Below are 27,829 nucleotides of genomic sequence, written 5' to 3'. Positions count from 1 at the left end.
TACATACACCAAAATCTGTAAAATTCTTCTATGCTGTATCACATGAGGGTGAGGAAAAATCAGAATTCACCAAGGCCAACAAACAGAGGAAATATTTTTTTTGACCTTTAAGTTCTCAGCCTAGATGAAGTGAAAAGGTTTTGCTTTGTGTAATTCCTTACCATATGTATGCCTTGAATATGTAAGGATTTAATTTAATCAAATAATTTGTATATCAGGGTTACTGTTTGTGATGAAATTTCATAGTTGTTTCAGAAGCTTGGAGAGTAACTAAGGACCATATCTATCTTTTCTATCTTGAATAGGAGTGTTATTGCTAGAAGGTCACAAATGAAGTCAAAACTTTCATGGTTCTGTTGGAGTCTTTGTATGTTTGCAGGAACTGAAAAGAAATGTTGTTGAGTAAGAGCTTGTTGTGCTACTTTGTTTAAAGAAACACACCCAAACCCCTCTGGCTGGAGGAAACCTCCAAAGACCGATTTCATGCTGTGCTTTTGGAGAAGCAAACAGTGATATGTTCATAAAGTGTAGAAGCCGCCCCACATCTCGTGACTCAAGATAAAATTGTACCAGGTTTTCTTTTTTATTAACTCTGTTTGGTAGCAAGGTGACATTTTGTACTAGTATAGGTTCAGAAGTACCTATTTAATTTTCTGTGAGACCACATCTGTTCTTGCTCATTCTACGTCCTTCTTGAATAGCTATTGTTCTGCCACTTATTCTCTTACTAGCCAAGTCTACAAATCCTAAGGCATAAAAAGTCTCTTCCTTAAGAATAACTTTAACTAACTACATTCATCATTTTGATGACAAGCTACTCACTAAATCTCTGTTACTTATTTAAAGGTCTTCACCCTTGCCACTTGCCTGCAGGAATGTTTGAAAAGACCTCAGATGTGAAAAATAATCCTTGAATTTTTTATATTTCAGTTGCCTTCCATTCCCATGCGCCTTTTGTATGTCTCCAAAGTAATTTTATCTTTTTACTCCCATGACTTAACCAGCTTTTATATGATTAGTATTTTTCTGGTAGCTATTCTATATGTAAATGAGCAAAAGTTCTTTTATGCTCTGTCCAGTTCACCATTCAGTCTCTTTAAAGCATTTTGCTTTACCACCTTCAAGCAAGCAAAAAGTCTTACTAGGAATCAAGATAATGTTCTGTAGCATTTAGATCTCCAGTTTTTACTGAATTCCTATTTGTGTGGTTGGATATTATCAAGATTACCAGAGAACTGGAGAAGCTGGAGATGGAGGTATTCAAGTAGAGGGGTTCAGACCGTGTGTAGAGAGTGCACTCACTCTATTTGGAACCAGCTGCTCTGTGTCAAACTGAAATTGCAGTGTAACTTTAAGGCTGGTCTTTTCTTTCTCAATGTTTTTTTTTTTTTTTAAATCCTTCATAGATTAAATTCTGAGGGCTATAGTCACAGCAAGGAAAAGGAAAGAGTGCAAGCCTACACTACTTAGGTGTTAGTGTCAGCCTCCCACCTGAGGTAAATGACATGCCATTCCTGTGGCCAGAAGTGTTCATCTGTAAACTGTCATGCTTCTGGCACGGAAGAGTTTCTGAAAAGAGTGTGCTTAAGCCTAGATCAGAGTGTGCCAGTGCTGAACCTGCAGGCAGGCAGTTGAACTGTTGACCTGGTGGAACTGTGCCTGAGGACAGCCGTATTGAATTAAGTAGTTTGTTCTGGGTTTAAACCATCTAGAGATCTGGTGGTTGCATTTTTTAACAGAAATTTGGTAAGTGACCAACAGTGGGTCTGTGAGTACATGTATTCACAACTATATAAATAAATAGAAGGGGAAAACACCTGTGGCTCCACTGTTGGCCTGACTTGGCCTGTAACAGTGTGCAGTTATAAAAAGGGGATAACCTTCCCCTTCCCCTGGCTTTCCCACAGGAGTTTGTCCCCGTCTCTTTTGTGTGGTTGTTACAGATTATGTGGTCATATGGTGGGTTAGGTCACTGTCCTTATCAGATACTCATTTTTTTCCTCAGGTGCATTTGTAATTCCAACTTACTGTGCAGCCAAACAATTTCCACAGTTGACAAAAAATGGTAAAAATGTGTGGATGTGGGCAGAAGGGGAATCTGGTGTTTTCAGTGGCAGGACATGATCAAGATTGATTTAGGGCAGCTGGGAAACTATGTGCTAACTTGAGTAGAAACATGAAGCATGCAAAATAAAAGATCACTAAGAAAGCAAGCTGCCACTTTGCTTTTCCTCAGTTAAGTAAAACACAATTGATCTTGACATAAAGCTGAACATTTTGTTCGTGATGGATATAGCTGCATAATGAGGGAGAATCTTGGAAACCGTGGAATAAAACAGTAATCCTAAAATAAAGTCTTGCCAAGCAAGGAAATACATTATTTGAAACAAGATATTTTGAAAAATCACTTCAACTTCAGTCAGTAAGTAATTGCTCAAGCTGAATCTTGAACCATTCTGAGAAGAAACAGAAGAGTTTCCCCTCTTTTTCTTTATCCTTTCTAATGACAACAGAAGAACATCTGCTTAGGAGATATACTGGTGATTTCTCAAAAAAAAAAAAAAGAGGAAGATTGTAATTCCAAATGTATTGTCTGGATAAAAGAGGTATGAATTGACAGTTCCTCATGAAATCAAACATTTGTTTTATGTCATATTTATAAAAAAATATGCCATTAAAATATGCCATAAGCTAAAGAATTGCAGGTGAATCTAGACGAGGTTTTTCGTTGGTTTTGTTTTGTTTGGTTTTTTTTTAAAATCTAAGCCTTTTTGAGTACTTCCTCTTTATATTCTTTATTTTTCTGTTTTCTCTTTCAGTTGTTAATCAATAAAAATATTGGTGGGAAGGGACCACTGTTATCTAACTTTCTGAGATTCAAAGGCATAATATGACCTGCACGTGATTAGTTTATTAAAATAGATTATTAGAATATTATAGTTCTAGCTGTGACTTTATCTAGACAAGTCTTAAAAACAACCTAGGACAGAGATTTCACAGCCTCTCTGGAAACCTCTTCCAGTGCTATGCTACTCATCAAGAGCAGTTTTCTTTGGTCTCCAATTTGAATATCTCAAGTTGAAATCTGTGAGCATTGCCCCTTCCTATGTTCTTGTGACTTAGCGTATTCATGACTCCTTGTTTACCTCAGACTCTTGTTTTCCTGATGTTTCTGCTAAAGACTTCTTTCTTTTTTCTTATTCAAGGAAGGATCCAACTCTTCCAGCTTTAATGCAAATATCTGTCTTTCACATCATTCAAATAGTAAGGAGTTCACATTTGATTCAAATAAATACCACAGATGCTAATGAACTGTCATCTTAGGCTGGATTTGAATCTGGAATGTTTACCAGATATGCTGGTCTGTACTGTTATTAACCCTGTTTTCAAATTAGTACTATAATTTATAATTAATTATATTTTAATATAACTTCATCTATATTAACTACTGTCTATATAACTATAATTTACTATATAAGTATTAACTGTATTTTTATATAACTGATTTACAATACAAATACTATGTTGTTTTCCATAAATAGACACAATGTAGTATTTCAATTACGTATTAATGAAGCTTTTGAAATTCTCGCTTATCTTGTCTGAAGTCCATTTTGAGGAGCTTCTGTATAGGTTCTGAAACCATTTACACCACAGTTGTTGTTCAGTGCCTTTCTGTAACTCATTATTCAATATCACTCTAATATATCATCCACGCTTTGGCATAGTTTTGGATTTGATTTCCATTCTTTACATGTCCATATATATGAAATAAATCAGCATCAGCGAATGTCTTTAAGTAGAAGGTGGTGGGATTTACCACTTTGCTGAAAAAAAATTACCTCATTAGGAGGAAAAAATTAGTTCTTTAGTCAGGTAGCATCCCAGGGTTTTTTTACCTCAGCTGCACAAATGCTTATGTCAGCAAAATATACAGAGCCATATAATAAGAGTATAAAAGAAAGACTGGGAAGCCAGCAGAGCAATGATGACTAGCCAAGGCCATTATGTTTCTGTTTTAGCTGAATTCTGTTTCAATTGCATGTTTTTCAGGTTCGTGGAGTAACTGTATGTCCATGTATACACAATTTGAATTCCATGTGGTGCTCATGATTAAAGTGACTTACACAAAGATATTTACATATTTTAAGGTAGCTCACCACAGAGATCATTGTTTCTCTGACATGTAAGAGATGTTTAGGAATGGAAACCAGCACCTACACATTCTTAATGGATTTAGGTTAGAATGTAGAATTAAATAAGAATCTGATACACAGTATTGCTACTTAACTTGGAGTCATCAGCATTGTGTTCTGTTGGTCTATCAGTACTTTGCTTCTGTTGTCTGATACTTGTAGTTACTAAATTTGTTTGTTTGACTGTTGTAAGTAGCCGATGCTTTCCCCAGCACACACAGAACGTAAGTTACATCATAATATATTGTGGAACTGTGTATGTAGATTTAACTTGGTTCTGTGCTGGGTGGTGAAAAGAGACGTTATGTCCCTGGTACTTAACGGAAAAGAGGTGTGAAAGATTGCAGAGCTATGCAAGAGCCTCCTATTGGTTTTCTTGCTGTCTTAATTTAGCACAGTTTTTACTGAAATTTTCTAGTCACTTTTTCTGCACTCAGCACCATGGTATCTAAGTGTCTATTAAACATTAACTGCTGGTGTGGTAATTTCCCCACAAAGGGAATTGAAGGGAATTGTAAAATACCTAATAAATCAATATGTAGATCTCAAAGTCCTTTTACAAAGGGAACTGGAATCCTTATTGTCTTTTTCCAGTGATAATGCTGGGGACACAGAGAGAGGATTTCCTATGCTTAAAAAGAAAATTAAGGACCTTGTCAGGTTTCAGTCATTAGGTTTAAAAGAATGCTTCATGGGAAGTGTCTTGCGGTGGTCTACCCTCATTTACTTAAGCGTGTGTGTATATGTGTGCTTGCTCTCCACTGACCAGGTATGTAGTGTGTTTCCAAAATAAAAAGTGCCCTTTGACCTCCCTATATCTCCTGTGTCAAAAAACGAAAGGTACGTTTTTGCTCTATTAGAAGTACTAAGAGAGACATTTAGATATTGCCACATCAGGAAAAAAGGTACATATGTAAATATATATATGTATTTTTTTACCTCTAGACTTTCTTCTAAGATAATTCGCATATTTTTTATAAAGCGGGGCAGGTATTATCTCTATTTTACAGATGTGGAAAAAGAGGTTTAGTGTGGGTCTTGCAAAAAAACGGTGATAGAATTGGGAGCAGAACTTTGATATTTTGCCTTCCAGACATTAATGTGGTTGATTCATATGTGTATACTTTGTGGCAGAGGAATTATAAAAAGCTATTTCCGTTTCTTTTAACTTCAACCCCACAAAAGTGACAGAAACTGAGGGAAGCAAATCCCATTCTCAATGGAACACCACATAAAAGAAATTCATGGCTTTTGTTTTGGTTTTGTTTACAAGTATGTTGCTCTAATGGAAAAAAATGTTATGCTCTTAAAAGAAGGCTTATAGTAAAAACAGGAAATGAAAAAAAACCACTAACATGGAAATTGTGTAAGAAAAAAGTATGTAAAGTTTTTGCAGTTATGTTGCCGGCACCTTGTGTTATCTACGTAATGTAGATGTGAGTTCCTCCAATTAAAACCAGTGGATCTCTTTAACTTGCAGGAACACCCCTCAGGTTCCCTACCCTCAAAGCCTCTTTCCCTAGGTATTGGCAATTCAAAGTTTATCTTACAGATTTTTGGTTCATATATATACTTTGTATCACTTCATAATTGCATATTTGCATTTTCATTAATTGTTCCACTTACAAAAATTTCCTTTCTCTTCCTATATATAAGGGCTTTGGTAAATGGATATTTTATTTTACACTTTTATTCCTGTGTTATTTCAGTGTCTTGTCCATGGGAAGGCCTTCTGGTCATTTGGATGTGTCAGTTTTTAGAACCAAGACAACTGAGAGCATTGTAGTTTGTAGCATTAAAAAAAGAAGAGAGTGCGAAATTGCAGTGTTGAAAAAAATTCCCACATTGGTATATAGTCTGGTAAAAACTGAACAAAAGCTTGGGGAAATGGTTCTTGAGACCTAGATGGCAGAGGAATTTTTTTCTTAAAACAGACTGTTCCAGTTTTACTTCCCGTTCAACTGCAGAGCGGTTCTATCATGAGAAGCTGCCATTAGCCACTGGAACCCCAGTAGGAATGGCAGCTGCGGGGAGTGGGGAAGAGGGCTTCTGTGGCCAGGACCTGAGCCTCACTTGCACAGAATAGGATGTAGGTACAGTCAGGGACAGATTATAATCCTTGTGTTAAGATTTTCAAAGCATACTGCTAGGAGCTGCTTGTATGATTGCTGGCTTCTTCAGAAACACTGTTTTAGATGTTACTTTATCCATAGTCTCACCAATTTAATGATAATCTAAAATCAGAACATTTAAGATGAACTGTGAGGGTGTGTAGTGTGCACAATATCATGAATGTGTGTGTATAACGTGGGAACTTCAATGCTCTTTCTTGTGTACTTAAGGAGAATGTAGATAGAAGTAATATGAGCAAACTTACTGTGCCTTTGTCTTATGAGCCAGGAATCTTTTATCTGAGAATATTTGCCCTAAACAGCAAACATCTGTTTGGTTTTTTTTTTTGTTGTGGTTTTAAAGATGTGACTTTCAGTTGTCTTTGATTGCAGATTTTGTCACCTGGGAGTTACTACAGGTTTGACTCGGGTGTAGTGAGCTCAGAAGATTGGGAGATACCCAAGTCAGAGACATGAACAGCATGTACCTGTAACCTTCATGACAGCAGTTTTTGCATGAACTAGTTGGTCTTGAATATACCTGCTTGCTGCCTGCAGTACTGAGATCTCTCCTTAAAGTTGATAATGCCAGTGACAAAATAATACTGCCTTCATTCAGGAGGGAGTGCATCCAGCAGTAGCACTTATCTCTTCAGTCCTGCCTTGCCATACAAACATAGAAGCATTCACAAAACCACCAGCTGCGCAAGTTCGAGAGTAGTACTGAGTATATGATCCAGGAGAGGGCAGTGTGAAAGTTAGTCTTTTGAAAGTGGGGACAAATACGTTTCATGGAATAATTACAATGTACGTTACTGCTCTTGCAATTATTAGCAAATATTTTTATGAATATTTAGTGCTCCCTTCGCCCACACCTAAAAAAGCAGAATCAATATAGTGGCGTAGTGGCATGTGATTCAGGTTTCTTTCAGATGAGAGTGTAAGAACTCAAGTCTAGTCTGTATGTAGAGATTATAAACCCATGTGGCACAGTAGGAGATTACTTGCTGTCTCTCTCCCGCTTGCTTGAGATCAACTGTGTGATAAAAAGAGGCAGTAGAATCCAATTAAAATAGGGAAGAAGGATTAAAACACAGATAGCCTAAAAGAACAGAAAACTCTAAGATAATGAAATATTAATGTATTACATGTTTTAGTCAAGCCGTGGAGCAAGATGGATCAAATATGAGTACCCCACAAAAATCAATAGAAAATGAAATTCTGCTAAATGACAGCAGGGGTACTTTTGTTTCATCTCAGCTACATTGACAATACAATTGAACTGGTATTTAAAAAAGGATAAAGCCCGGCAATATCATTTTACAGAGAGAAACTACTACCACAGAAAACCTATCTACCAAGTCATGTGCACTATATCACTCAAATATTGAATATATGAAAGGTGGGCATGCAGGTGAGCAGAAATCTGTGAGGAATATTTGTGAGTAGTTCTAATTTGAGTTGAGTATTTGGCTGAAGATCACCCAAGGGGTTCTTTTATAATGTGAAGAATTAATTGAAATATGTATTTCTGTTATCTTTCCAATAACTGGATAGCTTCTCAGTTTCTAGTGAAAGAAAATTTCCTGTTACAGGATATTAAACTGATTTCCACTGTCTTATGAATTTAATAATTGTCTGGCATATGAGCTTTAATTTTTTTCAACAAATGGATAAAAACTCATAAATAAGGACACTTTTCCTACCCTGTAAGATTTATAGGGTAGAAAATATGGTGCTGCTCCTTATTGTGATACAAAGTCCCCATGGTTCCTGATGGTGTGCCTACAGCTGCCTGAGAACTGTAGTAAATTTCAAGTGACTTTGCCTTGGTCCTAGTCTAGGAACAGCTGAATGCGCTGCAAAGATGCCAAATTAACTGCTGATATATATGGAGTAGAAAAACAGTTATATTCTATTGCTAGTTAAGACTGAGTGGAATTGTCTGCAGCCCTAAAGTAATCACAGTTACGTGAAAAAGACACTAGACAAGATTTAAGGATCAGTGTTCGAAGTTTACAAAGTTAAAGTTACTACATTAAAATGGCTACTTTATACACAACTTTTAACAGGTTCCCTGTTTAATACAAACATGGGAGACTCATATTTAAGTGTAAATTAAAATGACTATATACTTACAGTAATTATTCTCCCCTTTAACAGCACCTTCTAATAGTCATATCATTTTGAAAAAGGTCCAATATTGAAAAGATTTTCAAACATGAATCTTTCAGAGGGATTTAATTTGTATATTCTTTGCAGAATCTTCCTTCAACTCCTTTGTGTAACACCTCAAAGAAAGCAAAGACTAATTAATAATTATATTTAGTGTTAGACTGAATGAAGGTTCAAAGACAGTATTTGTATTATTAGATTATCCTAGAAGGAAGAAGAGACTTGGCACTGATTACTAACTTTTTTAGGAATTTCAGTCTGGGGATTTATGATAGCAATGTCAAAGAAGTTCTATTAGAATTAGGCATGGGAATTTAAAGAGAGGATACACAGTACTCATGCATAAAAAAAACTGAGATGTGTTTGTAGATACAACTCTGCACCTTACTTTCAAAATAATACTTCTGAGGAAACTAGTTAGAGAAATAACTAGAGAAGGATGGGTGTTTCTTTCTCTAGTAGAATACAGAAACAATTTTAAAATGAGAACTTTCAAGTGAAGAGATGTGGCTTCAGGCTTTTTGTTCATTGCTGATTCTACAGTGGACATTGCACAGTTGGAAGCCTTTTCCACAGAAAATTACCCTGAAGAAAATTCTCAGTCTATCCCACTGTCCCTGTAGAAATTACACTAGGTCTACCTTGCAATTTTGTTTTTTGACATTGGAGTGATGGCTTCTGTCCTCCTTCATAGGAGGAGACTTTTTTTTTCCACCTGGGTATAAGGAGAAGGTTGCAGTCTTTGTATTCTTCGTAACCAGAGCTTATTATGTGTTCCCACTCAATTATTGTGTAAAACTTTCCCCTCATCTTTCCTCAGTTTGGAAACAGTCTTTGACTTGTTTCTTGGGGGCTTTCTTTGTTACCCAACTTTTTGCCTCTTACTGCTAAATGTGCTTATTGCTATTCTGTTTTCAGCCCCTGAGACCCCTCTGTGCTCTACTGCTGCCACTTCACCTGTTGCATTTCTTACCCTGTGCTCTGATGTGCAGGATACAGTGCATCTAAGGGTGTCACCCCCACATACACCTGGATTGTCTTGTGCTCTCCTCTCCTTTCTGCTTCCCTGCATCAGGTGGTGTGGGTTTCAAAAGCAGAAGGGCCACCAGGACTCTTCATCACCCTTTCCTCTGCATTTAAGGTTCACCAAACCTCTCAATGTGATACATCTGCTGAGTGTTCTTTTATCCCTTTCAGTTATAAAAGGGTCTCTCTCTCTCTTTTCTTCCTTGAGGGAACTTCCTGTTTCTCCCCTTTCTCTCTTTATCCTTAAAAGGGACTCCTCCTGCCCCACCACCTGCCCCATCTCATGTACCAAAATCCCCCCAATTCTGCATAAAAAGAGTGCTGCATTTCATCGTTGCCTTTCTGCAAAATTACGTTTCCTGCCTTTTTTAGGTCTCTGTACCTATTTTAAATGCCTCCCTTCTTCCAATTTTTCACTGATCAAGAAATCATTCTCTTCAATTCTAAGTCTCTTAGTAACTAGACTCCATGGAATGGATAATCAAGTGTATCACTGTTACGTGGAAAGCGTTAATGGGTGCCTTTATCAGCCAGCTCTGTTGGGTGTGGATTTTATACGGTTACAGGCAGGTAAACCTGTCACTCTTTTAACCCACCTAGCTCTGATTTTTTTGTGCTCCTCCTTCCTTTCCTCTTTCCAGGCCAGTAAATTGTTCAGAGATCACTAAACTTTTAGAATTAGTTTTAAATGTTACAGCAAATTATCATAGTACTTACAGGTATGCTCACAAATGTTATCAACTTGGTAAGTCTACAAAGACCTTACATTTCAAATATATTTTTCGTATGGATGCCAATCAGCTATGTCTTGTCAATACTATTGCTAAAAGTCTCATTGTATAGTGCGGAACTGTGTGCTTCAGTGGACAGTTCATGTAGAATTAAAAAGTATAGAAGTTAAGGTCTCCGTGAACTGAGCAGTGTGTCACTTAGAATGACTGAAAGCAACTTCTGTTAATCAGAAAAAGCTGCATAAAAAGTTGTTGCTATACACAAATGTGGGGGACCTGAAAACTTTTTTTTTTGGCATTTTCCTAACTTTCAGAACAGTGAGGCCAGCCAAAGGAAAACCCAAGAGATGGATATTTGCTTCAGATTTCTCAAAAACAAACTGTTTGTTCTCCAGCTGGGAGTCCATTGTTACAACCTTTAATCATGCAAATAAATGTCATACTAGTGACAGTAGTACCAATGAAGCTCGTTAAAATCCTATTGGAAGAGCTGAAGGATTCTTTTCCTTGATGTGTCATCCCGTGCATTTCTAAAGCAACATGCCAGGATTTATCTGTATGCAATTCTGACTGATTTTAATGGAAAGCAAAGATGTGACATCTGTCACAGCTCTGAGTCTACTTTTATAAAGAAGAAAAGGAGGGTTTCCACTAATACAGATAGGCACAGCTTTACAGAGAAGTATTAAGAGATACTGATATAATTTAATTTTCATGAATGATAAAGTAAATATGTGTAGGGATGTTCAAGCTGGCTTATATTATAAGCCAGATGTCTTTGGCAGTTACAAGCAGAAACTGTACACCAGGTTGCACATTTTGTGTCTAATTCTAAGCCATGGTACGTTGTCACTGGTTTGCTGTCAACCATCTGCTCAGACCTCATTTGATCTTCCCGTTCAGTCACAGTTCAAGTTAGGGGACGAAATATATGTAAGGGAGGGAAATTATTGGGCTGTTTTTCTCATGGAGAAAATAAATATTATTAAACATGATTTAAATATTCAATCTCACAAGATATATATTAAAAAGATACTGAAATCTTGCACAAATTCTATTCTCTTCATGAAACAGGAAGAATTTTAAACACTCGTACTACGACTACAGATACAGATGCACTGTCTATTATGTTTTTGTATCTTATGTATATATAATTTATAACTATATAAATACACTATTACAGCACTTATAAATATATGTATTTAGTAGCCCTTTTGTAGCAAAGTCTATGGTGAACAAATGTATGTAACATACAACAACTATTTCAATGTACCAGAACAAAAGGATACAGTAAAATTGACACAGAATGTTAAAAATATTCTTTCATGGTCTTATATGTAACTGAAGAGTTTCTTGACTCAGTGCATTGGAAACACCATTCTTTACTACACAAATATACAATTTAATTTTGCAATTTATTAAGTGGGTTTTTTTTCAATATTTTTCAGTTATTCAGCTAATTTGTGCCTCAGAATACTGACTATATGGAAATGAAATAGAGATAATCTATTTTATGGAAAGTTGAGAGCCTATCTGAGTTGTGAAAAATATATTTTGCCTTCTGCCTTCAATACTGTAATCAGTGAAGGCCTCAATCTTGCTAATTGTGCTTTACATGCATTGAAATTGAACAGATCAAAGGTGTAAGGCCTTACAGTATTACCCAAGGAGAGCAACTTCGTTCTCATTTTAATAGGGTATTATGTAGCTTGGGTTTAAGTAACACATACATGTAAAATGGTAAATGTAAATGGTACATGTAGCTAAAATGTTAGTTTTAAGACCAGCATGGATTTATGGAGGGGAAATTGTGCTTAGCCAACCTGAAAGCCTTCTACAATGGGGTGGCTGGCTTGGTGAATGAGGGCAGAAGAGTGAATGTTATTTATCTTAGCTTTATTAAGGCTTTTGATGCTGTGTCCATAACATCCTCATAGAAAAGCTGATGAAATATGGGTTAGATAAGTGGACAGCAAGGTAGATTGAAAACTGAATGGATAGGCCCAGACGGTTGTGATTGGTGGTGCAAAGTCCATCTGGAGGCAGGTCACAGAATCACAGAATGGTTAGGGTTGGAAAGGATCTCTGGAGATCATCTAGTCCCAACCCCCTGCCAAAGCAGGTTCCCGTAGAGTGTGTTGCACAGGGTCGTGTCCAGGTGGATTTTGAATATCTCCAGAGAAGGAGACTTCACAACCTTCCTGGGCAGCCTGTTCCAGTGCTCTATCACCCTCAAAATAAAGAAGTTTTTCCTTATATTGAGATGGAACTTCCCATGTTTCAGTTTGGGCTCATTGCCCCTTGTGCTGTCACTGGGCACCACTGAGAAGAATCTGACCCCATCCTCTTGACACCTGCACCTAAGGTATTTTTAAGTGTTGATAAGATCCCGCCTCAGTCTTCTCTTCTCCAGCCTAAACAGACCCAGCTCCCTCAGCCTCTCATCGTAAGAGACATGCTTCGGTCCTCTGATCATCTTTGTAGCTCTCTGCTGGACTCTCTACATAGTTCCTTATCTTTCTTGAACTGGGTGGCCCAGAACTGCACACAGTACTCAAAGGTCACTAGTGATGAACCCCAGGGATCAATACTGGGGCCAATACTGTATAAAATCTTTGCTAATGACCTGGGTGGTGGGGCACAGTGCACCCTCGGCAAGTTTGCAGGCAATACAAAATGGTACAGAGTGGCTGATACGCCAGAGGGCCATGCTGCCATCCAGAGGGATCTTGGCAAGCTGGAGAAATGGACTAAGAAGAACCTCCTGAAGTTCAACAAAGGGAAGTGCAAAGTCCCACACCTGAGGAGGAACAGCCCCATGCATCAGTACAGACTGGGGCCAAATGGTTGGAAAGCAGCTTTGCAGAAAAAGACCTGGATGTCCTGGTGGACAGCAAGTTGAGCATGAGCCAGCAATGTGGAAAAAAAGGCAAATGGGCTGCATTAGTTAGAGTGTCACTGGCAGGTTGAGGGAGATCATCATTCCCTGTCTGCTCAGCAGTGATGAGTGAACAGCTGGAGAGCTGTGTCCAGTTCTGAGCTCCTCAGTACAAGAGAGACATGAACATGTTGGAACAAGTCCAGGAAATGGCTGGGAAGATGATTAAGTACTCGGACCATCTGTCCTACAAGTAGAGGCTGAGAGTCTGGGGTTGGTTAACCTTGAGAAGAGAAGTCTCAGAGAGATTTTACCAATGTGTATAAATATGTGTGTGTCAGGGGGTGGTACAGAAGATAAAACCAAACTTTTCTCAGTGGTATCCAGTGACAGGACAAGAGGTAATGGGCACAAATCGCTATACAGGAAATTCCATTTAAACATAAGAGAACACTTTTTTTTACTGTGAGGGTGGTCAAATAGTAGAATATGTTGGCCAGAGAGGCTGTGGAGTCTGCATCCCTAGATATACTGGAAATTCAGCTGCACAGTCCTGGTCAACCTGCTCTATGACCCAACCTGAGCAGAGGTTTGGGCTAGGTAAGAGGTCCCTTCCAGCCTCAGTGATTCTGTAATTCTCTGAAGAGGTTGTTAAGAACTCTGCATAGAAATTGCTAATTGGTGGTGTCACATTTTACCAGAATATGTTAAAACTTCTAGAATCCTTATCAGTATGTGTTTGTAAAGCATTACAGCACAATAGCAAGAAATAAATCAGTTCAAAGAATGAGAATTGAACTAAATGTTTATTCAAGCTCATCAGTTGATAGAAACATACTTTAAACAATTTTCATCTGAATCCTCAGGGTAAAGTAAGTGCACAGAATCTCTTACATATGGTAAGAACAGTTTTTCCATTTGCTCTTTAGTTTCATTATGTCAAACTCAGTTTGGATTTTTTTTGTCAGTGTAGATGATGATGAATAGATGAATGACTGTTATTAGTCTCCATAACGTGTCTTTTGTTGCCTCTTGTAAAAGAACACAGAAAACATCTCAGTCTTTCTGTTTAAGTTGACAGTGGTGGAGACTCAAGGGCACAGTAACTAACTCTGACTCTGCAGTGTGGTTTCAATGGACGCTCATTTTTGAAGTTATATGCTTCGTATTCTTTAGTGTCCAAGACAATGTATAGCAGGGTGTTTTTTGCATAAAACAACAGCTTTGTTAAGACCAAAGTCAGCAGTAAATTGTGTCTGGAGGGTCCAGTTTTCCCAGGCTCTGTTCTACCTTTGAGAAATTCTGATTTATTTTTTTTTCATTTTTATTCAGTGTCATAATCCTTTTTTTTCCTCCTTCAGTCGAATGCAACTGGGATAGACAAATCATACAGGTCTTTCTCTCACCCTCTCTTAGCAGCTGAGAGAGGCACATGAGTGGGGGGAACCAAACCTACTGTGTCTTCTGAGTATGCAGAGACTGGTATTCAGATGTGGGAACTGAATAAAAATGGACGTTTTTAGCTATATCATGCGATTTGGGAAAGTTGTAAATTGATGTGTGCTATGTAAGAACAGAAGATACACGATTTGGGAGAATTGCTGTTTGCAGTAGATCAGCGTTGTCTCTCAGAGGTCCTTTTACTTTTTCTTGTTAGGCCTGCCTGGCTGAACAGGACCATGCTACTGCATTTCAAAGGTTTTAATGAAGGTCATGTGGCTAATAAATACAAGGAAATAACTGTAAAGAGTGCTGCTTGTTTCTTCATGAATAGTGTGCTCTTTCTACAGATAAGGTATTTGTACAGCTAGGATTTTGCACTTTGAAATTTGTGCCAGAATATAGACATAGATTTGAAAATCAGTGGGTGCCTGACTCAGGCTGGGCACATAAATACCTTTGAAAATGAGATGTCCATTAAATCGTCGTGCTTTGGATTTTTGATTCAGTGGGAGTTCTGCCATGGATGTCAAGGAGACAGGATTTCATCTTCAGCTATATTTTTCATGTTCTGCTTTGCAAAACAACCTTCTGTGATAGCTCTAGGAAAAAAAGAAATTCATTACAAAGCTAGGAGAATGCTTATATATTTTATACAATATAATATTGGGGTAAGCCAATAGCAATTTTTTCACGCAGTCTGCTAGTCTGTAAAACTGATTGTGTTTTGCTATTAAAATCAGCAAAGTCCCTACCAATTTTGAATGCTGTAAGCTGTGGAGAGGCAAGGTAATATTGCTAGATAATCAATATACCCTTTTTCAGATGCCTCTGTTACTTTGTAAGGCTTATAGTTAGCTTTGCTATCAAGCTTCTTCAGGTTAGAGTTTTATACTATGTCTTTTGTGTTCAAGTTAAATATTCAGGAGGATGTATGTAACGTTATTCAATATGAAGAGTGAAAATTACCTGACAGTAAACACAAGCCACCTCTACCACTGAACATCGAAAACTACATTTCCACTTCCTTTGGAAGGAAAGAATCACAGAATCACAGAATCACAGAATGTTAGGGATTGGAAGGGACCTCGAAAGATCATCTAGTCCAATCCCCCTGCCGGAGCAGGATTGCCTAGACCATATCACACAGGAACGCGTCCAGGCAGGTTTTGAATGTCTCCAGAGAAGGAGACTCCACAACCTCTCTGGGCAGCCTGTTCCAGTGTTCGGTCACCCTCACCGTAAAGAAGTTTTTCCTCATATTTATGTGGAACCTCCTGTGTTCCAACTTGCACCCATTGCCCCTTGTCCTGTCAAGGGATGTCACTGAGAAGAGCCTGGCTCCATCCTCATGACACTTGCCCTTTACATATTTAGAAACATGAATGAGGTCACCCCTCAGTCTCCTCTTCTCTAAGCTAAAGAGACCCAGCTCCCTCAGCCTCTCCTCCTAAGGGAGATGTTCCACCCCCTTAATCATCTTCGTGGCTCTGCGAAGGATGACTACCGAACAGTGCTATAATGCACAGTGGTTTAGGGCAACTGAAATAAACGGGGACTGAAATACTTGTTTTCCGATTTTGTTTTCCTATGGACAAATGGGCTTAGTGTCATTTTTTTTCAGTCTGCAAGCTCTGTTGTATCTGGACAGCTATTTCTTCAAATTGGGCTTATTTTCTAGTTGTGTAAAACTCTTCATCTGCATTGTGGATAGAGTGCATTAAGTTATTCCCTGTGGTGCACAGCTGGAAGCTATTCTGTGCTGCAACATTTTGTTTTGTTTTGTCCCAGTTTTTTCTCCCCACTGTGTTCCCACAGCCTAGCATAGCTCCGTACTGCAGCAGACAAGGCTCTTTCCAGTGACGCTTCTTAGAACATCTGAAATTGACATATTCTCTTTTGTCTTTTTAGTACAAATTCAGTGGCAAACAGCTCTGCTTGACTGCACGAACATTTCAAAGTGCTCTATAGACTAGGAAGATTGCCTTGAAAAGTTAGACATATTTAGGCAGGCTGTTTCATTTGCTTCTTTGAAGACACTAGGGATATTTTGAGAAGACTGAAGGAAATACGCAGTGCCAAATATTGGTCTGTTTAGAAGCGAGAAGAGGTCTTAACAGAGCTTTCTTTGAAGGAGAAAAACATTTTCTCTGTTCTAGTGCTTTAATAAAACACAAAGAAATCCCAGAGCTGGTAAACCAAAGTTTGTCTTCTGTCTTGGAAGTATTTTAAAAATACTATTAAAAAACAATAATGACTTTTTATAAGTTAACATTTTGCTTATATGTGCACGGACTGTGATTATTTATATTAATTGTACCCTCAGTAAAATGGGCTGCTGACCTTATCACTCTGTAATCACAATCTAGACGTTAAATAAAAATGAATGCAAAATTTTGTGTCCCAACCATTATCCGTTAAGAAGAAAGGTTACAGAGCCTTCTATCAGTATCTCTGCAGTGGTCTTTCTCCTTCCAATTTTCTTTTCTCTTTCCCAGTCTCCCCCACTCAGTTAGACAGTTCCTTCCTTCATCTCCATGCAAAGATCTCTGCTGCTGTCTTCCATCTTCTATCACTAATTGGTGGTTCCTTGTTTCTCACTCAAGTTGGCTGCTGCTTCCTCCATGCAGTAGCAGAAACCCAACAGGGGTTATAATCTTGGTCTTGGTTCTTTGCTTGTGATTCCTGCTTCCGTTGCAACGCTGGAGCGGCCTTCTAGTGAGACGTATCCCACCAGTTGCTCTGTAGATGTATGCTGCTGATGTGACTGAAACAGTATTTGCAGTTCTTCATGGGTTATGTGAAGGGAAGAAAAGAATAACCTTAGTGTCAGAACTGGTAAATGGTAGGAAGGCTAATGTACAAGGTAATTATTTTGTTTACATTCATATCTATTTTCAGTACCTCTCCTTTGCTGTAGCTGCTCCTTGACATATTTTAAAAGTAGGTTACCCCGTTCTCTATCCTCACTTCGTAATGAACCTGTAATCACTATTCGGCAGCTGGAGATACAGTTAATATCTTTGATTTCCCACTAGGATCCCTCCATCCTCTCTCAGCTAGAGAAATCTGCTAGGTCTTGCAGTGTCTGAAGGTCAATCAAATAGCGCTGTTTGGGAGGAGAGTGAGAATGAGATTGAATTTAACAGCTGACAGGCTTTATGACAATGTACCTGCTACTTGTGTACCTCATGTGCTTCTGCTGATCTCAACCATTACAATAAAGCGTGTGGAAAATCTGTCACTTTAGCAGAGAAGTAGGTAGGGCATGACAAAATAGGGCAGGGTGCCAGGCATCAGATTGGTGGGTTTTGTTCCACTGATACTCATTGAGCTTTTATGAGCTGGAGGTTGGTGAGGAAACGTGAAGAGTACATAAAAGAAAACATGTGAAGCTGGGCTGTTATTTTCCTTTATACAATGAGGCTAGGAAAATATAAGAAAATTAATTAGGTAATACTACTTTGCAGAAAACTGCAAGAAGATGACCGATCTCAGAGAATGTTGTGATTAATTGCTTCTTATTACTATAGAATAAGTAGCAATTAATGAGACCTCTATGGATGCAAGGTAATGATGGGAAGTAGTATAGAGGACAATGGCTGGTGGAAAAAATTAATATTGGCAAAAATATTACGTTTTGATTAGCAACGCCACACAAAATTAAGGTCACAGTTTCTATTCCATTTTGGGTGGACCTTGATATTGGGCTATATGTGCCACCAGCCTTAGTAAGAAACAACTACAGGTATGTATTAGAGGCAATATTGAAGAAAAATGTGAAAGAAAAGAATGAGTACAGCGATGCCTCCCTGCATAAAACCCTGCAACCGCCAGTGATTTAGAGATATTCTGAACTGATAGTTGAACACCGAACCCTTCATGTTTAACAGCCCCAGATGAACCCTTGTTCTGTGTATTAATCTAATTGCTTTTTAATCCATTCCTGCTTTTGGAATAAAAAAATTTTATTATAGAATTTATTCATGTATTCTAGAATTTCTTTTCTATCATACTGAAAAGCACTTCCATTTATAAACAGCCAAAAAAACCTAATCAATGAAGAAAAAAACCACTGATCCCAAGCATCCACTATTTTTGTCTTTAAGATAGGTATTCAGATCTGCTTTCATCCAGAAACCATTTAAAAAACCTGATAATGTAGTTAGCACTGTGATACCACACCCTACTTAACTAGAACAGTGGCAGCACTTGAGTACATCGGTGTTTGTAGGCAAAAATCAGCTATTCCTGCTGATTTGCTGTTTTTCATTTTTACCATTTTTTTTTCTAAAACTGTTTCTATTCACAATAAACTTACCATCACTCATTCTGTAGAGAGTTGAGCAGCTTTCTTGATTACCCTTGCATGGTACACTACTTTAAGGAATTTGATTAATTTCTGTTATTTTCCTTTCATAGTTTAATCACCTATCAATACTAAACAAACTGTCTATCAGGCTTCCATGCTCTAAAAGCTCCATTGAATACGTTCCATGTTTAAAAAACAGTGGAAAGCAGAAAGATGACCATACCCATTTCATAGGTGAGAATCTGAGACTGTATTTTTCTCTTCACGCAACAGGAGTCTGTTGAAAACCAGAAATTGAATCCAAGCTGCTAAAACCACCGTCTAATTACAAGCCAATCTCTTCTACCAATTTCCTCCATGTAATTGCTGGAATTTTGGTATTTTTTGCAGGTAGAGAAGAATGCTAATCTGTTTTTTTGCCAGTGACACAAAGCATGGAAAAGATTGATGTAGCTGGCAGTTGAAGGGAGTAGAATGTCTCTGCTTGTACTTGAGCCACACAAAACAGAGATAACGTATTTTTGACTCAGAGGTATTTTACCCAGTCTTTGCTCTGGAGCAAATGATTACTAAAGGTATTTGGCAATAAAGAAAGAAGAGCTGTCTGTATTTATAGCAGATCATGTTTTTGGAAGTATTTCATACCAGGATGCCCATAGAATTCAAGGTGGGATTACTAACTAAATAAACTTTATAATTTACTGAGTAATTGAATTTTAAGATGCATAAAACCTAGTACACCAATTTTAAAGTATTTCTTCTGTATGATTATCATCATGAAAAATAAGGCAAAATTCTGTTAAAAAAAAAATGAACTGTGGTTTCGTAGAATCATAAAATGGTTTGGGTTGGAAGGGACCTTAAAGATCATCTAGTTGCAGCCCCCCTGCCACGGGCAGGGATACATTTCCACTAGACCACCTTGCTCAAAGCCCCATCCAACCTGGCCTTAAACACTGCCAGGGAGGGGGCATCCACTTCCTTCCTAATATCTAATCTAAATCTACCCTCTTGCAGTTTAAAACTGTTCCCCCTCATCCTGTCACTACATGCCCTTGTAAAAAGCCCCTCTCCTGCTTTCCTGTAGGCCCCCTTCAGGTACTGGAAGGTTGCTATGAGGTCTCCCTGGAGCCTTCTCTTCTCCAGGCTGAACAGCCCCAACTCCCTCAGCCTGTCCTCATAGGAGAGGTGCTCCAGCCCTCTCATCATCTTCGTGGCCCTCCTCTGGACTCTTGAGCTTTCTTGCCTTTTTCCTGGGGGTTTATGGTTGCGTAGATGGGAATCTTAGAAAGGGGAAAGAGTATATACTAGCATCATGAACATTCACATTTTTATCCATATTCAAAGAGCCTAAATAAAATGTTCTTTAAAAGCAAAGCCTTATTTTGGGCTGTACAAAGCAGTATCATAGAATTGCAGAATATCTCGAGTTGGAAGGGACCCATAAGGATCATCAAGTCTGACTCCCTGCTCCTTGCAAACAAAGATTATTCAGAAAAAGTTCAAATACGTAGTTGTTAATTGTAATTTTTAACTTGTTAAAATTCCAGGGCTGAGGAATTAATCAATACCAAACACGAAGCGCTGGGTGCAGTGTCAGAGCACTTTGTGCATCTCTTGCTTGCTGCCTGCCAGATGCACTCCTGAGAGCCTGCAGGGAATGCCATGTGATGCGCTTCTCTGTGAGGTGCTGGGAACTTGACGTAATCTCTTCAGTGAAACACCCAGTGCTGGTTTTGGTGCCTGTGTTTGTACTGATCATGGGCAAAGCTCTTTTGGTAGTTTTGCCCTAAGCTGCTCTATACGTAAAAGAGGTTACCTGAGAGTGAAATTACGTTCTAATTGATGAGTTCCTTAAGTATTCTTCATTTACTTACATCTCTTATATTTAAAATTTGAATTAAAACTTAGAACAATGGTATGATTTGTGTATAGACATATATAATATTTTTATAGCTGTGTGAATTTGGAGGCTTTTTGCCTCCTCTTTTTCAGCTATTCTGCTGTTTTTTGAAGAGTTTATTCTCCCAATGCCATCTACTGCAGTTCCTTGCATGTAGGATCATTCTGTCCTTTTTATGAGGTTCACTTTTGAGGGAATAAAATACTTAACTCCAAGCCAAATGCCAGACTCTGTAAGACAAAATGATTACTGGCTTTTACACTATTAACTTTGTACAACGTAACAAGAGAATAATGAGGCTGTAAGTCAACATAGGAAGTTCCACAGCTATTAATTCATCTACTTGGCTAATGCTTACACAGATTTTACCGTGTGCTCCCATTGTAGAAGGCAGTAAATATTGCTAAATGCATTGAATAAAAATACAAGAACAACTGTATAAATTTTAAAATGTGATGAAAATGGGCTGTAATCTATACAGAAGCAGCAAGCTACACGATCAATAAAATCTCAACTATTGATTGCCTATACAAATTGGACAGGTTGGTAACTAATGGGTTGCCTTGCTCAAGCAGTATGTTTAACATGGTTTTAAAGTGAGCGTGAGAATCACTAACTCACAATGTCAGAGGACAGCTGTACCATGACCAGCCAAGCTTGGTAATTAAATGGCATACAGGTTAATTGCAGAGACAAGAAGGAGACTGGAGTTAAAGAACTAAAAGGAGTCAGTTCAATAGTGTTGTCCATCTGCAGAGGAGGAAAAGGAAAGTCATTAAAAAGGGAGCTTTATCAGTGTACAATAATTTTAGATTCAGTTTTGATTAAAGCCTTATTTTAAGTTTGTAATAATACAGTAGGGTTAGAAGGTGAATGAATTGCAGAAGGGTGGGTTTGAGACCAGTGAAAATTGTCTTCAAATAAACCTGAAGATGATCCCAATCCATACCTCAGATTTTTTTGTTGTTGTTGTTTTGCTTGTTTTGCCGTGGCAAGTTATGCTTTCAAGGATGCAAAACTGATTGATTTAATGTGAGGGGCTAATATATACATTCAACATACCATACCACTTTGTCTCCATGGATCAATTTTATCATGGCTCAAAGGTTTTGATCAGTATTTAGTGGGCAGGAGAGTAACCCACCTTAATGATTGTTCTTCATATGGTTTATAATGTTTATAGCTTACTGCTACATAGAACTTGGTTCAGCAGAGCACTCAGACATTTGCTTAAATGCTGTGCTGAATGAGAATTATATCACTCAGCATGTGCACCTGAAAAAAATAACAGTAGTACTACTATAAAAGATATAATGTTGTGTACATTATCCTCTTCTTGAGGAACGGGAAACCACACATGATAGATGCTATTCATGTTGCTGCATGAATTACTTACCTTCTCGGATGACAAGGGTGACTATGAGGTCCTAAGCAGAATAGTAATATAGTGTAATACAAGTGATACAGTCTGTGAAGGAAAAGCTTTCCCATGGAGTTGTAAGCTGAAAAGAAGAATAATAGAGAGTTTTCATAGGTAATTTCCATACAGTGTTTCAGTGTTCAGTTGGGTAGGAACACAAGGTTTGATTATGAAAAAAGTAATTTTATGATGCTTTGTATGTTACCATACTTCACTTTCTCCTTTAGTGTCCTGCTGTTGCTCAAGATATAACCAGAGGGCACCAATTTGAATTTTAGACGGGAACAAGGAGGAAATCATCAGTATAATGGCTTTATTCTGATGTCTAAACTCTGGATTCAAAAACCAAACTTGTTGGTGCTTTTCTGTGCTTCATTATTTCCACAGTTGTTGAAAACTGTGCCTTTTGCTTTGATGTCTTAAAAGGTGTTATATTCATTTATGATTGTGCTGCTAAATTCACCTTTGTTGCTTTCATTTATGATTTGTTTGTTTTTTTGTTTGCAGGGTTGTTTCCTGCAGTGCTGAACCTGGCTACTAATGCTCTCATCACAACCAATGCTACCTGTGGAGAAAAGGGTCGGGAAATGTACTGCAAACTTGTTGAACATGTACCTGGACAGCCTGCAAGGAACCCTCAGTGCCGTACTTGTGATCAAAGGAGCAGGGTTCCACATCGTACGTGTGCCGTTTTCATTTTGTTCCTTTAAAAAGATTTTTTTCCAAAGTTTGTAGATACTCAGCAAACAAAACTGTAGGTCACTGGCCCAATTACTGTGAAATGCCTGTTTCTTTCTTTTTAAATTAGGTTACCCATCTCTTCCATTTGTATTTCAAAATCTGTATCTGTTATGTATACTCCTCGAACTTAACTTTCTGATTCAGATCCTTAAAGTGGAGCACATAAATTCAGATCTAGAAAAATTAAATATCTACAGCTGTAGATGTCATTTGATGTTAATTCAGTTTCACTGAGCCAGCAAAAAGAAGATAACGGAGCACTGCTTGGTTTAATTGCTTAGTTTTTCATATTAAAATTGATCTTTGCTAACATTGCTTTTTTTAAGACTACCCGGAAGGAAAACCAGTTTTCAAGTATAAATTTATTATCATCTGCTTCAGAGATGCATGTTTCTAATAGTTGGTGAGATTAGAACTAAGAAGATTTCTTAGTCAAGTCATACAAGTTTAATTTCATGTGACCTTGCAGTGAAAGACATGAATAGCATTAATGTTGTTAGATTTTTGTGGGTATATTGGCACTGTAGATAGTAGAGGGTATAGAGACACTTAAGACAGCTTTTAATGGAATAGATAAAATGTTGGAAGAAGCACAGCCACCGAAGCATGGAGACAATTTGTCTTTTTTTCCAGTTATTTCCCTCTAAAACCTAGCTCAGATATATTTACACCTTGTGACAAAGCATGTGCTTAAAACTACAGGGAAAAAAAAAAAAGACAACGTTTAATCTGTCTGCTAGTTCTAGACAGGATGAGCTATCTATGGCTGTAGCTTTCCAGACAGAAGCTTGTTTAGCTTCTCCTTAGAAACTTCTTTCCCGGGCCACTCTTCCTAGAGTTATTTTACCCATTATGAAGTGTTTTCCTAACAGCTAATCTGCATCTTCCTTCCAGAAATTGATGTTACCTTTTTCCTAACTTCAGTCAATACAAGGAATGGATTATTCCCTTTTTCTTTACAAAAGTCTTTTACTTAGTTGAAGGTTGATGGTATTGCTGCTCTATCTAATTTCTACACTAAGCTATCTCTTTTCTTTCATTCTCCTCATAGGTTGTATTTTCTAGAACTCTTACCTGTGCAAATTGCAGTTCTCTGAATTCTCTCTAGAGGTTTTCTTCTTTATTAAAATTCGCCTGAGCTCTTACCAGCACTGCACAGAGATGCAGATTTGCTTCAGAATGAACAGAATATATTCCTGTTTACATGTTTTATGTAGATGTTTCCCCTTTTTAATGGTGTGACACCACTGACAGATACATAGCTAGCTGTCCATTATAAACCCCAGATGCTTTCCTGCTGAATGGCTGCCTATCCATTTGCTCCCCATCTTGTACTTGTGAAGCTAATTATAATTGCCCCAGTACAGGCTCCTTCATTTGTCTGAACACAGTTGCAACCTATTGTTTTTTTCCCAAGATAGTTTCCAAGTTTTGACAGTTTTTTTAATTGCAGTAAATTCTGCCTTCTCAGGAAAGGTCCCATGACTTTGTAGCAATGCAAGTATTCAAATGGTGTGTTACATTGTAGTAGTATGTCTCAGTCAGGGAATATTTCAGGGGCTTTTGGAACCATTCTGACTGGCAAACACTGAGCAATAGATACTTTCCCTTATTTATAGATGAATATTTAGAGATGCACGCACATCATACAAGTTTTTTTCTATATCAAGTTTGTTTAATTCAAAAACCAAACCTAAACCAGAGCTCGATTGCTTCGTTCCCATGTCCTGCCTATGTTAGCGGATACTGTACACTAATGTATGTGTATATACACAGACACAGATATGTGTATATATATATATAAACCCTATCTGAATGTTTTATATTTGTGTTTCCCCTCACTCCTACCCTCGTAAAAACTTGAATCTGCCCAGCTTCATAGTATCTGGTCTTTTGTTGCCAACCACATCTCATTTTAAGGTTTTTAAATGTTCATTTGGCAGAAGGAAGTGCCTTATTTAAACAGAGATGGCTCATTAATAGAAGAACCATGTAATGTAACCAGACTTTAAATGATCCCCCTGGAATGTGTGAGTCTGGAGTGCCTCCCCTTAATTACTGTAGTAGGAAATGAACACAAATTCCCTGGTTAATCACATGTGAGCCCAAATTAAAGAGCACAGTTTGATGGGCTCACTCTTTAAGTTCTCTCCCGTGCCATCCATCAGGGAGATTGGTCTTTGAGCTGCATTTGCAATCCATTTTTTTTTGCAAATATTGTATTATTTTCCCTTCCCTTTTAAACAGGGAAAACATGGCAGCAATTAATCAGTGTTTTCAAATTAATTATGATTAAACTTTCATAATGGTGATTACAGTTAATTGTTGATTCATCTCCCAACCCTCCTTCTCATCATTTACCTTTATATCAATTTCACCTGAAGAGACTTACATCAAAATTTCCAATTAGACAGCTTCTGTCACAATCACTGAGGAGCTCTGAGTTTGATTTACAGAAGATTTTTGCTAGCACTCATTTAAAGCCAAGGTTTGTGAAAATGATCAGAGCTGTGGGAACTGACAACATGTAAAGCATGGGTGTGTTTTGCTTTTCAATATAAAGATAAAGCTACTAATAGCATCACTTGTAGTACCAGTATTCTAAGTTGCAAATGTTGGTGACCACTAATGCTACTGAATAATCTGATATTTAAATGAAATTTTTGGCATTTTTAATTTTGAGGGTTTATGCCTTCCGTCACTCCCACAGAGCACTTTAATTGTGTCTTTAAATATGTTCAGATGTTCTGGCTTTCCTTAATGAGCTAGGACTTCTGTCCTCCACAGGTGGTTGATGTAGCAAAAAAACAGAGACACAAAGACTATCAATCTGGCCGGTTGATTTAAGCAATAATTAAAATAACAAGTAAATTAATCAGTTCATGAATTAATTATTTGCAATTCTAGGACTAGCTAGTAATGAAACATATTCCAGTTTTATATCAAGAAAATCTGACAGTTTAGAAAGCCATCCTTAATGACAGGGGTAGGATTTCTTCTGTCTTGTTATGTTCTTGCAGACAGAACTTGCATAGAAGAAACCTACTATATTTGGATTTCCTTTGGGTTATTTACCACATAATGTACAGACTTGATCTAGGCAATTAGGGACTTCGAAATATAGATCCTTGTACCTTTTAAAATTGAGGTTATGTCGTTCTCCATTTGTACACAAGAGAAACACGAATTGACCACAAAAAGTAGTCTGGAAATGTTGAGTGCAATTTTTCTCAGTTTAAATAACATTAAAATACTGTGTAAGCAAACTTCAGTAACTTAGAATATCTCCAAATCTAGGCAGAATTTGCTTCTGTAAATAAATTCTTATCCCTATTATTTGGGATTCATTTGTGACACTGCAGCAGAGTAAATGTAGACATGAAAAGTAATGCATCTTGGACTTTGATATGGATTATAACCAAGCAAACCTTCTTTATATGCATGTATGTGATTCAGACAATTTTCCAGTTGAGAAATATATTCTGTAATGGTTTCTGAATCATTTCCTCTCTAATGGTTTCTGAATTATTTCCATGTGCGCTTAGAAATGTCTTAGTCTCTGCTTTCCTTGCACAAAGGAAAGGTTCCTGATTTGTTGTTTCTGTTGCAACATTTAATGACTTTACAGTACTTGAAACTTTGAAAGACTGCAGGAAGTGTTCACTTGATTTAGATGCCACCATTTTCTGTAGAATCAGGAGAGCCTCCAAGTGCATTTAAGTGTCCTGAATCACCTTCTTGTAATCCTAACCGAAATTAAACAACTAACATTAGATGAGTATTCCAGTAATAATAAGCATGACTGTGCCCCAAGAGTAAAAGAAAAATTGATTTCCTGTTTTTTATTTTAAAGTGCTGCCTTGTTAGTTCTGTAATTGTATTAAAAACTAGATTTTAGATCTAAAGACATTTAAATCTTCTAATAATTTTGAAATATATTTATATATTTCTGCTGTTCTAACAGAACGACATCCGATAACAAATGCAATTGATGGCAAGAACACTTGGTGGCAAAGCCCTAGTATCCAGAATGGAATTGAATATCATTATGTGACCATTACATTGGACCTCCAACAGGTAGACTTCTGTTTGTTTGTTTCTGCAAAGGCTTGCTTTCTTGCACAATATATCACCTGGATTATTTTCCTCTTTGCTCTATGTTGCTTTTGTATTATGAAGACACGCTCAGCTTCTCCTATAACTTTCTGTTATTTTTATGGGTAATTCTGACCGACCCATTCATTGTAACATAACATACCAAATTAAAAATAATTATTTCATATATATTTTTCTGTAGTCATGTTTAAAATTATTTTAAATATAACATATTCAGTATTTTTTTCATGATAACTTCTGATTTGTCTCTTTAAAGACAATTAAAAGATAGTTTCAGGGAAAAATTAATATGAATAAAAGTTTATGTTCAGAATACTGTTCGTTCTTGTTTCAGTAACATAGTACTATACACTTAAATACGCAAAAAATACTAAAAATGCTTAAATACACTAAAAATGCTTCAGCTGTGCTAGGGATACATGCATATGTGATGCGTTATTTTGAGGGACAGCCTGGGTAAAGGGAGGAGGAGTTTGGCTAACAAGGTCCTTAAATAAATTGCCTTTTGTTGGTGGAATCTTGCTTAACAGATGTAGCTATACAGAATGCAGCTATCTGATGCTTACGAAAATGCTACATAAATTCCAGGTATGTAAGCAAGAGGATCTGAGGGTAGATGGAAAATAATTTTATTTTTATTATGCCAAGATAAATAGAGGACAATTATCTGGTACCAAATTTATTCATCATGTTATTAAACTTGACAATTTTAGTATTCAATTAAGTAGGTAACAAATTCATTCTCCCCACCTTAAAATCTTCTCTGGTCTATGGCTGGCC

General features: G+C 37.4%; 1 protein-coding gene across 1 annotated transcript in view; it reads left to right on the top strand.

The window, feature by feature from the left end:
- Positions 1-27,829, top strand: part of LAMA2 (laminin subunit alpha 2) — a 400,132-nt gene that overhangs the window by 82,067 nt on the left and 290,236 nt on the right. The window contains 2 exon segments of the mRNA XM_068416012.1: positions 22,700-22,870; positions 26,898-27,010. Coding sequence (XP_068272113.1) covers positions 22,700-22,870; positions 26,898-27,010 — 284 coding nt within the window.

This window comes from Nyctibius grandis, chromosome 1 (genome assembly GCF_013368605.1).
Source record: "Nyctibius grandis isolate bNycGra1 chromosome 1, bNycGra1.pri, whole genome shotgun sequence".
Taxonomy (NCBI): Eukaryota; Metazoa; Chordata; class Aves; order Nyctibiiformes; family Nyctibiidae; genus Nyctibius; species Nyctibius grandis.
Note: the sequence above shows the minus strand (reverse complement) of the source record. Positions and strands in the feature narration are given on the sequence as shown.